General features: G+C 45.3%; 1 protein-coding gene across 1 annotated transcript in view; it reads left to right on the top strand.

Moving 5' to 3' along the window:
* LOC144137718 (nudC domain-containing protein 1-like) overlaps nucleotides 1-16,556 on the top strand; it is a 31,273-nt gene that overhangs the window by 12,537 nt on the left and 2,180 nt on the right. Inside the window, exons 7-9 of the mRNA XM_077669656.1 lie at nucleotides 1,395-1,539; nucleotides 8,324-8,440; nucleotides 8,796-9,008. Coding sequence (XP_077525782.1) covers nucleotides 1,395-1,539; nucleotides 8,324-8,440; nucleotides 8,796-9,008 — 475 coding nt within the window. The remainder of the gene's footprint in view (nucleotides 1-1,394; nucleotides 1,540-8,323; nucleotides 8,441-8,795; nucleotides 9,009-16,556) is intronic.

The following is a 16,556-nucleotide window of genomic DNA, read 5'->3' on the forward strand; positions in this document are numbered from 1 at the left end:
CCCTCGCACACCTGGATTGTGCGAGCTACTCCACCCGAGCGGCCGTCAGAGCTGGCTTGTGTTTCTCACTTGGTCAGCTGGCTGTGAAGTCCCTTCTTCTTGGTCGTAATCAATGCCCTTTTCCTGATTTCAGCCTCAAAATCTCTGATTTTCGCTTGTTGCTTGCACACATTTGAGGCTTCATATTTTGCAACTTCTGGTCGTTTTTAGGAAGACTATACAGAAATAGCGTGTCCAAGAGGTCAAAGTTTTCACTCGCCGCGGTGTCTCAGTGGCTAAGGCGTTGCGCTGCTGAGCACGAGGTCGCGGGTTCGATTTCCGGCCGTGGCGGCTGCTTTTCTGATGGAAGCGAAAAGCAAAAATGCCCGTGTGTACGAGATTTCGGCGCACGTTGAAGATCCCCAGGTGGTCAGAATTAATCCGGAGCCCTCCACTACGGCGCGCCTCATCGCCTGCGCTGCATCGACGCGTTAAACCCTACAATCAATCAAAATCAAGGTCAAAGTTTTCGCTGCAGTTGACCTTTCACTTCAGTTGATAGTTACTGCTGCAAATTACTTGTTTTTTGGGCTCTGTATAATTTGTGAATTCTACCAAAGCTTATGTTTTGGAACATTTTACACATACTATACTACATTTTTAAGATGTGAGGAAGAGAAAGTGGTCGTGGTATGTATTTTCTCTGACCCATCCCAGCGATTTCCTAGTGTGTCCGTGTTGAGGACATTCTGTTGACGTTTTGTGCTGTCCTAGCAGGCTATGAGGGGAAATTTTACCACAGTTTTGTGTTTCAAGGCCGACTTGTGAGCTAACACGATGAGCCCTGTGGGCTCTAAACCTGGATTATATATTGTACTGGGGCCTGCAGGCTGCGTGGGTTCCTACAGGGGAGTAGAATTTTTCAAGGCATATTGCATAAAGCAGAGGAAAATTCTGGTAAGCATGCATCTATAGTGATTTTTGAATGATGCAAAAATTATCTGAAACTACCAGTTGATTATTTGAACAATTATACTAACACTGAAGGGAACAGAACAGGGCAACATGTTTTTCGTGATGGTAGGTAATTACATGTTTTCGGTAGTGGTAGGTGATTTGGGAAATACATGAAAATTATAACCTCATGGAAAATGCAAGTTGTTCACTTAGTACTAACAGGTGAGGGAGGGAACAGTAAAACAGAACAGGAGTAGGAGAGTGGTAAAAGACACAGGTAACAAAATCAGAAAAATTTAGCGCTGCTTTGGTATTTTACTGCTGTTGGCTACAGTGGGACAGCTGCAGCTTGTTGTGACAAGTCATTTAAAAAGGAGGCTGCGTGGGAAAGTGCACCAAAGCACTGACCCAACTGGTAGAGTGTAGACAACTTTTTCCATTCTGTATTTCTCCTCTAGGCTTGAAGTTCATCTTGTGAAGGCTGAGCATGGTGTAGTATGGCATGAAGTGGTTGTTGGCGATACAAAGGGCGAAGAAGTTTTTGATCCTGCTTTTGTGGAAGAAATCCATGCCCGTTTGGCTCACCTTACTTCCGAAACTGAGGCAAGTACACAGCTCTCATTCCCAGCACTGCTGTAAAGTTGCACGTATAATATGGGTATTTCTTGGTCCTTAGTGGGTCAAATTCGTGCACCCTATTGCATGGGGGGATGAAACAATATTCTTAGTACATAGCTGTATGTGACCCTTCTTTGTGGCTCTCTTTTGTTTGCTACCACAATTCAGGGATTACAAACTTGCAGTGAGAAAATTACCAAAGAAGTTATACTAAATAGAAGTAATAGGGATGGTGATTCCGGTGCAAAGCAAAGGCAGCTTGTGCACAATTTTAGCTGTTATCTGACCTTGCACTTTTGAGTGGAGCAAAAGTGCATGTATCAGCAAGAGCAAAGGCCACATTCCTAGGCAATCCTGGTAGCCTGCAGTCTCTGCACTGATCATAGGCTAAAAACGCTCATGAACATACCAAGCTCGGCTGACCTGCTCCTTAAGCAGGATGGTTTGGAAATACAGTATAACCTCGTTACAAGAGACACTGTCACAAGAGACACTTGGTTATAAGAGACATTTGAATGAAAGCGGTTTGGTTGGTTTTCCTGTGTTCGCCATGTTAGCAACATTGCATACAAGAGACCTTGGTTACAAGAGACGTTTTTTGGTCCCCTTGAGTGTCTCTCGTAACGAGGTTTTACTGTAGCAGCTACAATAATTATGTTTTGCTGCTTTTGTTCTTTGTGGTAGATGATTGCCATTCCTTAGCAGCACTTCTGTTCATAAATTGTCAGTTCTTAATGTGGATGTTGTGGTCCTGGTTGGGTGTAAATGGTAAAGGAAGATTCTTTTTTTATTGTTCCTTTTTTTTGCACCCCCAAATCTCTTCTCATGACTTGTTGGTCTGCATTATATACAAACTTTTGCAGTACTTTTTAGGCTATTTACTACTAGTATTTATATGTTTATTTGTCAGTGCTGCCTTATTTGCTATTTAGTAAGCTGTGTTTTCTGGCTAGCAGTGTGAAAGCATTAAGGTAGTGCCAATAACGCACAGCTGTTCCCTCACTTAGCTCAAAAATGCTGCAGGCCTTTCTTTAGTGCTGTTGCAGAGTATCGGATGTGAATTACTGTAAACACCTGCATACAGCGTGGACTTGCAAATTATGCGGGGTGAAAAGGGAAAAAGAAGTTTCAACAGCATAAAGTATGGGTGAGGCAGACTCAGCCAAAACATTTATTTGTATTGCATTACGTGCTTCAGTCTAGAGTTATTCAATATGTGAAGTTGCAAAACCCCCCATAGGGCCCATGTATCGAAAAGCTGTCTGTTATTAGCCTTCTGTGCCAGGGGCAAACCATGAGTCAGCAGGGCTACTGGGTTAGCCTGTCATCTGTCGACAGAAAGATTAAGTAGTACTCAGCTGGTTGCAGCGGCTGCTGCTATTCATAGAGTTAGTGGGGGAAAAAAAGAGTAAGCATTACGTAATTTATTGCAGCCTAATTCGAACGGCAAGTTTTATTTAGTATGTTTTGTTATTAAAGATAAATAAAGCAAAGTTCAGTTTTTGTCCTCCAGGAGCTGCACCAGTACACTTAACCTTCATCTTCATAAACCTCACACGGCGCAAGGTTTTGAAGCAAGGTTTCGCAACTAGTGTATATTGAAGGACTCTGCTTCAGTAAGCATCATTTTCCGCTACCCTATTAGCAGACAGTTTCTTGTCCGGAAACTTTTCCCAGAGGTAGTTGTCATCTGTAGTGTCGAGCACATTCAAGGTACCACACTTGTTAAAAACACAACACACGAGGTCCTCCGGGATGCTCGCCCATGCATCCACAATTCATTTTGCACAGTGTCACTGGCAGTGCCCACTTCAGCCGTCCAGTTCAGGCCCTTTTTCGTGCATGGTGTGGGCGAGGGCGTGTCCAGATACACTGGCATTTGGTCGGCATTGCTGATCTGTGCTAGCTGGGAAGGTATGAGAAGGTCTTCTAATGAATTGGGCAGCTTTTATGAAATCAACTTTTGCCAGCGTAAGGAAAATTCAGCACAGCACATACAGTGAGACTTGGTGCTTGCTCGCTTGGGAGCTAGTGTGGAATCTCTTTTTCTCCTGCAAGCTCCACGGGTATTGTCTGCAAAAGCTCTATGCTCGCACCTACCTTGGTGCGTGACTTGTTGTAGTCGTACAAGCTCAGGGCGAACTCGATTTTCAGGAGGGCCCCTATTCTTCAGGAATACCCCACACGAAAAGGGGGCCTCCTTTTGTCATCTCCAGCCGGCAATGCTGACCTCCGTCACGCCAAACTGCCCCCCAGTGGCACAGTTGCTTACCGTAAAGTTCCGAAAGAACGCCCACCCAAACTACAGAGATCTCAAGTAAAAAATATGGGATGGACGATCTTTCGGGCGAGGTATGAAAAACTACAAAAAAGTGGCCACACTGCAAATCAAAACTGTGGAGATATCAAGTAAAAAATTCGTACAGGTTGTGTCTATTTTGTTCAAAATAGAGGCGTCAGCGGTACAGTGTACTAGAAGGTAAGGTGTGTCGTGCGGGGGGAAAACCAATGTAAAGTGCGGGGTCCTTTTGCGAAGAAAAAATTGTATGGAGCACAGGCATTCCCAGAGAACTTCTGTTGTAGCCAGCACCACCTATAAGTCTTTAAATCAAACTAAACAGTTATTTTACAGGTTTTATAAAACTTTATATCATGAAATGAAGAAGTAAGACTTTTTAGGCCAATAAATAAGGATTAATTTAGCAAACAAAACTTCCGAAACCAACTGGTAAGCAGCGGCCGTCAGGGGCGCTGCTTACGACTGGAGTTCCTCAGCAGAAATTTTCATTGCCAAAGGGACCCCCTGAATCGGCCCCGGACGACATACTTTTTTTTTCTAGTACACTGTATCGGCGGTGTTCACGGCAACTGGATGTTTTTGCGGAGGGAATTTCCCAGGCTTTCAAAGGCCTCGAAGGTAGTGCGATTTTAGGTGGGTGATCTTGGGGTCTTTTAGTAAATTGAATATTTCACCCCTTAGGGGGGGTGGGCGGTGTTTCGGGGGTGGGCGTTCTCTCGGAACTTTTACGATATGTTCCCTGTGGCTAAAATCATTTTCCTCTTGTAGGTAGCCAAGTGCTGCTTTCATGGTCCAAGCATTTGCTTGCTTCACTGTGAAGAAAAAAATTGGTGCAGAAATTTTGAGACTGCCGCGGCCGCCGCTTTTCTGATGGAGGCGAAAAGCAAAAGCGCCCGTGTGTACGAGATTTCGGCGCACGATAAAGATCCCCAGGTGGTCAAAATTAATCTGGAGCCCTCCACTACGGCGCGCCTCATCGCCTGCGTTGCGTCGGCGCGTTAAATCCCACAATCAATCAATCAATCAATTTTGAGACTGATCTACTAATGCTTAGGCATTTTCTTCTAGTACCACTCTGCTATACAGTGAGCCTCTTCAAAGTTGGTTTCACTGATATACGCATGTGCATTGCTGGGGAGGGATACATTTCTGGGGAACTTTAAGCAGTCGTATCAAAATTATTAAATGGGCCATGAAGGTGAATTACAAGTTTCGATCGTTAAAAAGACTGCTTCAAAATAATAATTAAGATATTTCCGAAGACAGGGGAAGCAGTGGCGACTCCCCGGCCACTTTCTGGCGATTTCTGTATGGTGTCACAGAATCTTGTTTCTGCGATTGTTGGCCACCGACTTACGCCACCACCAAGAAATATGACTGGACGACTGTAGTGGGTGGGGCCTCTAGTTCCTTTTGATTGTGTCGCTTGAATGCTAACATTCAGTTAACACACTGACAGCTATGTTTATTAGTGCTGGCCCATGTTACAACACTCCTGCCCATAATACATCACTGTAGGGTGAAATTCAAAAGTTTTTCAACATTTCTTTCGTTTTGATACATAGCATTCTTTGCCGAGTACCCCCACAGCCAGGACCATGGGCAAGCACAGCCAGGCCCTGCATTTCCACAATGGTGCAGATTTCGTGCAAGTTCCACCTTAAATCATTATATTTGCGCAAATGGAGATAAACCAAAAAATCGGAAAACTAAAAAAAAAATATCGAAAATAGCGAACCGTGTAACGCCCTTCATTTACACAAAAATGCAGAGTTGGCAGGAGTAACACCTGTAATCGTTATAATAGGGTAAACGGAGATAATTGGTTGGGTAGAATTTAGAAAAACCAAACCATTTGGCTGTAAAGAACTCAAACTCTAGACAAGCGGCATAAGAATGCTACGCATTAGTAGGCAATTGAATTCTCTGAATTTCAGCAGAATTTTTTTTTGTTAAAAAAACATCTTTCATGGCTGGAAGGTTGCTGAGTGAAGTTACCAAAGGCTAGTTCTTTCAAATTGAACAAAGCTGTATTTTGCCCTCATGGCCCCTTTAAGACTTCATATATGCTGTTAAGTGGTGTACACCGAGCGTCTCTAAAATATGCTTCATTACTGCACACAAAGGCATTGGTGGGAAGGCATTTTTTCTGGAGGCAGTGTGAGTAGTCTTATTTGAAAATATGAAGACCCTAGGGCGTTTTATTGAATACCCCATATGATCCCGCCTTTATTCCTTATCGATTCTGAAGGTATCAAATCCACTATGTTTTAGATCACCAAAAAATGAGAGTTTGCACTTTTGTGCACATTGTCTTCACTCTGCTCCAGTCACACCAGGAAAGGAAAAAAAACGCTCATGGTGATCAGCTTAATTAACTAATATTTTTCACTCCACTTTAGAAATACATAATCGCCTCCCGTCAGTAGTTTCAACTGAGAGAAAGAAGTTCATGGTGCTTCTTGGTGTGTCACGCAATGAGTGTTTCACCAGGAAGACTATCCTGTGAAGGATTGACTGTGAATGATTGACTGCATTCTTCATGGTCTAGCAACGATGAGGGGTTGGTTTTACGTCTTTGGCTTGTAGGGACACAAAAAAAACGAGGCAGAGCGTCGGATTGAACGACAAAATCTTGTGTAGCATGTGTAGGTCTGACACAAGGCCCGGATACGTTAGAATACAAGGCATTGTACAGATAACTAAACATGCACATCTGGCTACTTTACAAGGGATAGACAGCAGGAATGAGGTAAAGAATAAGCAAAGAATTTAGAAGGCTGAATGCGAACACATTTAACAAAATATCTTGAGGTGGACCATATTGCCATGGTGGAATTGCAGCGCACAGTGCACTTAATTGGGGTAGATAATTTGGGAAAATGTTGACACGGACACGTCACCTGGAGGCATTTTTGGCACTAACTGAATGATGTCACTGTGCAAAATCACCGCTGGCCTCTGCAGACTGGCTGCTAGTGTTAAATGCAAAATTTGCTGCTCTTGTAATAAAATGGCATGAAAGTGTAGATCACTCTATTCTGGCTGTGAGCAGGGAAAATTGAAAGAAGTACTGGGGATTCAGGTTGCCTGGCTTGTTGTTAAAGTGTTGAGCATTCAGCTGCGTTCTAGTGTACCCACTATAGTAAGATGTACACCCAAGTGTGAGGTTTGTGATCTGAAACTGTGTTTAGAGCATGCAGCCTAGCAAAGCAGGTCATTAGTCTTTGTACTTTTGTAAATTTTTAATTGTCCTGTGGCTCTAAGGCTGCCGATAAAAATAATGTTTATGTTAGTAGAATGATTAGGTACATCTGTGGGCTTGCCAAAGCGACGGCAGGCTTGAGGGGTAGTGCCGGGTAGCACAGTTGCAAGTATGTGACATTTTGAATAAGAGCGTGTGTAGACTTTCTAGCATACTGCAGGTTTCTGGTGTTAATAGGGCACAAAAAATGCTTCTCTGGGCCAGAAGTAAAAGGCCCAAAAGAATAAAAACCAGCTGTTCCTCTTTTTTTTTTTTTTTTTTGCGCAATTTGGTGCACTCTCCATAGAAGTGGGGTTGTTCTGTGACGGCACACTAACAGGACAACTGGTCCTCATTTAATGTACAGTGCCCATTTACTTCATTGGAACCTGGGGATGGAAAGTAATTATAGAAAAGGTAATTCATGAATGTCAGCTGGGGTAATTACCTTGATGGCTATTCCATTTCACTGTGTCCGCTGATACCAGTAAGTATGCGTGAAAAATATCACATGGAGAACTGTAAATTGGTTGTTTTTATTATTTTTTTTTAACCGGATACAAAAAATGTCCTTTGTAAGATAGACAGAGTGAGGCTTGTTGCAAAGTATTTTGTGCTATCAGTGTGAGCGAAAACTCCGAGGACTTCCTGTGGGTTGTAAGTGCGAAATTGAACGCCTGAGATGCCCTGCTGCCTCCTCACATAGTCAACAGGCTTTGTAATCTTGGCACTTAGGGTGCTTTGCTTTGCCGTCTGCCTTAATGCTTTCAAATGGCATTTATCGGTCTCCTACACGTTGTGCCACTGCTTATTCCTGCTGCCGTGTAATGGGAGAATTAAAGACGATGGTGAATTGCACTGCTTGTCTGTTTACTTGTTCGGCTGCACTGTTCCCCTTCCTTCATCTGTGGTGTACTGACGTGGATGGCCACCTCTTGCTACTGCCGAGTTTAAGCTTATGCTATGGAATGCCTCGTGCTGTGGAACACTTCTCAAGAAGCCATTTCACTATTACAGATGCAAATGCTGACATCCGTTTTTTTTTTTTTCCCTTTACCTATTGGGCCACTTTAATGCTTTCACATTAATAGTGGTTATTATTTGTTCTCATTAATCCTCGTCCTGTTTACATTGTGTGTTCTCACAAAACTTCCTGTACTTGGTGATGTCACTGCAGAGCTGTAAACAAGAAGAACACATAATAATACATGCCAATCTTTTTAAAGGTTGCAGGTTCAGACAGTCAGACATTCAATTACCAGGAGCTGGATGAATGTGACAATACAACAGAGTACTTTACATTCACAAGACTTTGTGGGGATTCTCATCGAGTGACCCATCAGGTACGTCCTACCATCTGCAAAATATATGAATTTTTCAAATCTAAACGTCCACGATCTTTTAGGATATACTAAGTGTCGTTACTTACTTACTCGGCCTGCAGTTTTTGAGAACAAGTTTTTTCCTGCTTGCCCAAATATTGTCCAGGTAAATGTATTCGTGAGTTCTCTAAATTACCACATGCCTTCTTACTCCTTTTATGTAATGTCGAGTCGCCTCATTCAGCTTAGTTGATGTGTACTTATCGTTTTCTTGTTGCCCTTGAGGGAACTGCAGTGCTAATGAGACAAGTGTGCCCATCGTTGGGAGCGTGTTGGCATCAGTGTGAGCTGACCTTGTGTTGTTGGTGGGCGGCAGATCAACCTGAGTGGCCACCAGTGGCTGTTCAGCATGCGCCCTTCTGCCGATGCGATGCCCGCCCTGTGTCTCCGACACGACGTGGACGGCCTTGTCTGGCAGCCCCGCAACGTCATGGCCGAGGGAGACACCGACTCATTCCGGGTGGAGCACGTGGCCACGTTCAATGCCTTTGGCTACGTGCAGGCCTCCAAGCAAGACCGCAAGTTCGTGGTATGGCACATTCCTGCCCCGGTGGGGTTTAGTGCACCAAGCATTTCTATGCTTCATCCCATTGCAAAGTGCTAAATCATGCGCTGCTTTGTTTGTTGCTGCTGGTTCTTGACCTTTTCTGTGCCAAATGTTTTTACGGTAAATGACAGAAATGTTTCTAATATTTTTTTTTAACTCTAAAGCATTCCTTGGCTAGGCTGGCGAAAGCGCATACCAAGCTGGAGTTCACATACCTAAGTCGTCCACAAAAGTCCTTCCCAGAATTCTCCTTTGCCACAATACGTTCCGTAACGCGTGCATTGGGAATAAAATACTGGGAAAGTGCGTGTTTCTGAAACGGAACACAAACCACAAAAGAGCCCCGCCATTGGCCACAACACGTCCCGTAACGTGTGCATCAGAAATTAATCAGAAACATGAAATGGGGCCGTTGATGTAGCATCTACAAAGGGCGCGTTCTTGCTCGCAGTCTCAGTTGCCCTTCAGCTTCTGTGGAAGCAGTGACAGCAGCATGGATAGTGGTTCTGCGGCAAGTACAACACTGAGTCCATTGTCGCGGTTGTAAGCTTAGTGCTAACGTTGGCACAAGGCTCGTCGACAATTTTGGCCAAAAGAAACACTTTTACATTTGAATCGTACAAGAGTATGCTTAGGAATCCCCCGCAACTTTTTTTTCCTAATCGTTGAGTGAAAATCTTTTTAAACTGAAATAATGGCACCATATTTGAGTTTTTGTTTCCAGGATAATATCAAAATGAACTTCTGAGAATTTTATAATTTCCATTGTACCCTGCTTGCTGATCGTTTTTGACCTCGCAACTCGGTTCACGTTCAGTCATTAGTTTACTGGAGCTTCATAGCAGAGCTCCTTTATCTGGAGCAGAAACGTAAATAAAAGTGAATTTGTTACATAAATGCCTCCATTGCCACGAGCACCGGTGCTGCACACCGGCACATCTCAGGCTTGTAGATGAAGCCACTTTCACTTTCAGTGCAATGTTTCTGGCAAGAATGCAATTTTTGAGAATGGATTACACCATCTATGAGCCAGGCGAACAATTGTGCTCACAAAATAGCTGTTACTCACCCATATTATTGGACAAAGGACACAGCATCTGTGGGCCACTCAGACTTTTCTGTTGAAATTGTCACACGAAACGGCTTGATCAGTGAGCCCTGTGCATGGCATGGAAAGGTTTAGAACTAATGGGAGCAGTGTCAAGCTAGTGTGGAATTTCCACGCTGCATTGTCGGCCATTCCAAGCACTGAAAATGTGGTGGGAGATGCTATGGTTAGCTTGTCATATGACAGTTTTGTTGACTTCAGTTACGCGAACTGGATGCCACCTGGCAAGGCAACACTTCCGCCTCAATTGCCAATCAAGTAGCCAGTGCAGCGTGAACTGTGTGTGGACCTCATGCTCCTGTGTACCCCCAGCAGTAACAGTGATGTCCGAAGCTTCGAGAAACCTTGTTTAAAGTTAAAGGGGAGGCCTGAAATGTGTTTCGAACATGGTGAGTAAACTTGCGAATTCTGTCTGCCCGCAAGCAGTCGGTGCTTATGGCAACACCACGCCAACAACAACTCGCCAACGTGTCAGTGTCAGGCTGCACGCATTCTGCGAACTCACTCGTGCCGCAATGAATGTTACAGCCACAAAAATGGTGAATTCAGTATAGAAAACATTTCCCAAAAACTAATAAATCAACTTAAAAAAAAACATGCACTATCAGGGAGTCGAACTTGTGTAGCGCAAAACAATATAGTACCATGTGCTCCAGACCATTTGGCCGTGAGCCAGCACTGCCAGGGGTGGAAATATAAAGTATATAATGTATAGCCAGTTTATGTTTTTATTTAGTTAGCATTCCAAAGAGCTTACATGACTATTTCTTGAATAGCGTTCGTAGATGTGTGGTTGTGCTGCTGACCGATGTGGTAGTTCATCCAGCCAAAAATGTGCCTTCCGCGCCATGGTTTTACATTGTACGATAAAGGTTTTGGTTGATTTTAATTCCTTAGTACTACCTATATTAACTTTGTTGACTCTTCTCCCGTCTTCAATTGTCGTGAGATTTTTCTACTAGCATGCCAGTCAGCAAATCGTCAAATGTGCGCTTGTGTAGAGCGACTTGGACTTGATACAGTCTACAAACTAACAAATTAAAGGCACATTCTTCCAGGCACAAACGTGTCGTGGCTTAGTTTCAGCTGAGTGAACAAATTGTGACGACCCGCCGGCGGCCGGCCAACTAAATGCTGGGCCAACTGATTCTGTCGGACGGTCAGTGAACCGTGTAGTAGCGCAGTCAAGCCAAGCCATCTCGTTTTGACGTCATACGAAATCGGCAAGGAGGATGCAGAGGGGAGGACAGCATTTTTTAATTGATTTTTCTACTGCATAAATGCAGTGAAAATGGTCGAAACGTGGCCTAGAGACTCCAGACTGCAATTTGCCCGAGTAATCCCGCAGTGTTTACAAATCACTTTATTGTCCCCTCAAGCTTGTTTTCATGGCTCAGCATGCACATCAACATAGTGGGAGGGAGGTATGTGTGCTGTCCCCACACAGGGCACCTTGAGTAATCTTGGTGACGGTGTTGGCGACACCGCGGACCCCGAGCCCCCATACTCTTGCTGTAATCTACCGTGGCTACGAGTTGTAAGGTGAAGGGCAGAAACCACAAACGGTGGCCGTCGGAGCCCAGGTCAAGCTCCGGCGGATGGGCTCCCTGTCTGTTTACCAGGCAGGGAGCTCCGGGACCTCTCAGGCTATCAGGGTAAGGTTTGAGAAGAAAGTACCCCCGTCCCCTGCTTTTTTCAATATCGCATGGCTTTTTCTTTATCCCTCCAATCCAATGATCGGCCCCCTAAAAGGGGCCGCACCGAAGTACTAGCTAAAGGTAAACCAGAACATTTCCACAAATTTCTTGTCATTCACTCTGCAGAAACCACTCCTGTTGCAAAGAAGTCTGTCATTCTGTTGGCAAAGTGCATTGAGTCTGTTGTTGGTTCAGACTATGATGCTAAGAAACTCGCCTCAGGTGATGTACTGGTCGAAGTAAAAAGGAAAAATCAGAGTGACAACCTACTGAAACAGACGACGTTGGCCAACTTGACTGTCACTGTGACACCACACCGGACCCTCAACTCCTCGCAAGGAGTCATATCAGAGAAAGAACTAGAGTCTGAGACGGAAGCAGATCTTCTTGAGGTGCTCCAACCTCAACATGTAACTGCAGTAAAACGAATCGTAATTCGGAGAGCAAACCAAGAAATTCCGACAAAGCATCTAATCCTAACATTTGATTGCACAACGCCTCCAGAAAAGGTCAAAGTGGGTTTTCTTAGCTGCAACGTACGACCGTATGTCCCAAATCCGAGGCGCTGCTTTAAGTGCCAACGATACGGCCATGGAACCCAATCATGCAGAGGGAAGTTGACATGTGCCAACTGTGCTGAGACAGGTCACTCCTCAGAAGCTTGTGAAAGCACCACTCAGAAGTGCCCGAATTGCAGCGGACCGCACGCTGCTTATTCGCGTGCGTGTACACAATTCAAGGCCGAAAAGGAAATAATTCACATGAAAGTAAATGAAAACATCACCTATCCAGAAGCGCGCCAAAAGCACAAGCTGCTTTCGGCCACATCGTACGCAGACGCCGCCCGCCGGGGGTTGGGGCGGCGTTTGGTCAGCACGGCAACACAGTGCAGCCTTCTTGCTGACGTGTTGCTGTCCCAGCCCCCAGCTGAGCAGCCACCTGCTGCCTCTACAACACCTGTAGAGGCTGCGGGGGCCCCGTCTCTTGCCGGACTGCCTTCGGTAGTCCAGAGTAGTCAGGAATCGCCCAGTGTGGCGACTCCAGCGAATGTGGCGAGTGCGATCGCCGCTGGGAGCTCTGCCGCTCTCACTGTGTCCTCTCCACAGGCCCTAGGGACACCTGAGGGCACGGAGGAGATGGACACGGTAGGGCCCACAGAAGCGCCCATCCTAGCCCCGCCGCCTGCCCCGCCCGCGGCGCTTGCGGCTGGAACCAAAGGCACCCGTAAGGGTGCCAAGTCCAGGGGGCCCGGTCCGCCGGACACCCCCCGAACATCTGATGAGGAAATGGACGTCGGACCGTTCCTGTCTGCATCGCTCCGCAAGGAACGTGCTGCGGCGTCCAAACCAACAGAAAAGCCAAAGAAACCCGCTCCAAGAATACAAGCCCCGATAGACAAAACATGAACCCACACACACATTCCAGTAGCTCTTATAGGTACATAATGGGAACAGAAAATATCATCCAGTGGAACTGTAGAGGCCTCCTTAACAATCTTGATGATGTCTACGAAATATTGCATTCCAATCAGCCAAGTGTGATGTGTCTACAAGAAACACATTTAAACTCCAAACACACAAATGTCTTGAATAGTTACATGGTATTTAGGAAGGACAGGGCTGGTGGTGGTACATCTTCAGGTGGTGTGGCCATCATTGCCCGAAAATCATTGGCATGCCACCCTATCCAATTACAGACTGTCCTTGAGGCTATTGCCATTAGAACCATAATTTTCAATAGGCTAATAACAGTGTGCTCCATCTACATCCCTCCTGATTTCCAGCTTTCAAGCTCCGATTTCGAGGGTCTTGTAGATCAGCTACCAGAACCTTTCATTCTTATAGGTGACCTCAATGCACACAACACTCTTTGGGGCTCTCACCGCACAGATGCCCGAGGTCGCCTAATCGAAAAATTTCTAATATCTTCAGGAGCATGCCTATTTAACAAAAACAAGCCTACATACCATAATATAGCACACAACACTTATTCACACCTCGACTTGGCCATTGGCTCTGCAGTACTCTTTCCATCACTTGAGTGGGATGTTGGCACTAACCCATATGGTAGTGACCACTTCCCTACCTCACTAACATACATAGATAAAGGCCCTAGCAGTTCCCCTTCCCATTGTAAGTTTATAGAAGCAAGAGCAAACTGGAACATATTCACAGAGACATCTCAACTACACTACACAGACATAACACACTTACCTGTAGAGAAGGCAACACAGCTCGTCACGGAGCACATTCTCGCCGCCGCCAAAAAGTCAATACCCCAGGCCTCTGGGGCCCCGCGCAACCCGAGAAGGCCCTGGTGGAAGGACGACTGCAAGCGTGCGCGGGAGGCCCAGAACAAGGCATGGGGCATCCTCCGTAGACACCCCACAAGTTGTAACCTTATTTCTTTCAAAAGAGCAAAGGCATTAGGTAAGTGTGTGCGCCGTGAGGCAAAAAGGGAGAGCTGGCGCGCCTTTCTCACATCCATAAATTCATACACGGACACCCACAAGGTATGGACCCGAATACGTAAACTAAAAGGACAACACACACATAGCCTGCCCCTGGTTAGCACGACAGGGGACACTCTGGAAGATCAGGCTAACACACTTGCACAACACTTCCAACATGTGTCTAGTTCTGCGCACTATACAAACACTTTTATGCAACACAAAACATCTGCCGAAAAGAAGCCTATACGCGACAAGAACAAGTCAAAGTCTGGATACAACTGTGAATTTACACTCCATGAGCTGAAGATTGCTCTTGCCACTTGTAAACCTTCTGCTCCAGGTGCAGACAACATTACATACACTATGATTCAACACCTACACGCAGACACCCTTGAGACACTCCTGCACCTATACAACCAAATATGGCTATCGGGGCACCTTCGAAGGCTTTGGAGGGAGGCCATAGTTGTGGCTTTTCTGAAAGAAGGGAAGGACCCTTCTTCTCCCGCAAGCTATAGACCTATTGCCCTGACAAGCTGCCTGTGCAAGCTCTTCGAGAAGATGATTAACCGGAGGCTCATGTACTTTCTTGAGTACAATGGTCTTCTCAAGAGCTGCCAGGCAGGCTTCCGGGCAGGGCAATCCACAAACGATCAATTAGTTGCACTGGAATCTTATATTAAGGATGCCTTTATACACAAACAGTACTGCATGACCGTATTTTTTGATATCGAGAAAGCTTATGATACGGCATGGCGTTATGGCATTCTTGCAGACCTAAAATCCTATGGTGTAACAGGTAACATGATGAACACTCTTTCCAGTTACCTGTCTGAACGAACATTTCGTGTCAGAGTCGGTACGGCACTCTCAAACGTTCACGTGCAGGAGAATGGCGTGCCTCAAGGTGGCGTATTGAGCTGCACCTTGTTTATAGTTAAGATGAACTCTCTCCGAAAGGCACTGCCGCCAACCATATCCTGCTTGATGTATGTAGATGATGTTCAAATATCTTTCAAATCATGTAACATATCCATTTGTGAACGTGAGGTCCAGCTTGGGGTAAACAAACTTTCCCGCTGGGCAGATGAAAATGGATTTAAACTTAATTCTTCTAAAATTACCTGCGTTGTATTCTCATAAAGGCGGGGCATCATGCCCGATCCCAACATAAAACTCTTTGGTGACTCGATTCCAGTAAAAAGAGAACACAAGTTTTTGGGTGTGGTGTTTGACGAGAAACTCACGTTCATCCCTCAGATCAGACAACTAAAACATAAATGCCTCAAAGCAATAAACATACTTAAGGTCCTTTCACACCACTCGTATGGCGCGGACAAGCAACTCCTCTTACGTGTCTTCACAAGCTTGGTGGGGTTCCGCTTGGACTATGGGAGCGTGGTTTATGGGGCGGCAACAAAAACAGCGCTGAAAATGCTAGACCCAGTGCTTCACTTGGGGCTTCGCCTCGCGTCGGGCGCTTTCCGTACAAGCCCCGTACAAAGCCTATACGTCGAGTGCGACAAATGGTCCCTAGATCATCAGCGAACATACATAGATCTTCTGTACGCTTTTAAAATTTCGTCAATAACCCACCATCCTCTCAAACCATCTATTTGTGATACACCTATGTCCCAACTTCTTCTTAATCGTCCATCTATCTCTGCTCCGTTCTCACATAGGGTGAGACAGGAAGTGTCAGAATTATCGGTCACCTTTTCAGACACCTACAAATCAACCCTTTCTGACTTTTTACCACCATGGCAGCTGCGCCCCGTGTCGTGCGATTTGTCCTTTGTAGCGATTGATAAAGAACGAGTACCCACAGCTGCAATTCTTCAGCACTTCTTGTTCCTTCAAGATAAATACAAGTGTGCAGAATTCTTTAGCGACGCGTCAAAAACAGCCCGTATCGTGTCGTGCGCTGCGCACGGACCTGATTTTAGCGTATCTAACACTCTAAACTCGAAAAGCAGCATTTTTACGGCTGAAGCCTATGGGATGTTTCTGGTTTTAAAGCACATAGTTCATCATAAAATTCCCAAGTCCATCATCTTCACAGATTCCTTGAGTGTAGTACAGTTGAACACGGATATATCGAACACGGATATATCGAATTATTGTCTATATCGAACAGTGCAAACATCCCCTTGAAAATCCCATGCAAAAGTATAGGACTGTTGTGCGCGTGTATCGAACTCCTGATCACGGGCAAATTCGATATATCGAATTCCGCGCCGAAGGTGCCCCTGAAATTTTGCTTCCTCTGATGG

The sequence above is a fragment of the Haemaphysalis longicornis genome, unplaced genomic scaffold, assembly GCF_048455015.1.
Source record: "Haemaphysalis longicornis isolate Haplotype H1 unplaced genomic scaffold, Haemaphysalis longicornis Haplotype H1 scaffold_485, whole genome shotgun sequence".
Taxonomy (NCBI): domain Eukaryota; kingdom Metazoa; phylum Arthropoda; class Arachnida; order Ixodida; family Ixodidae; genus Haemaphysalis; species Haemaphysalis longicornis.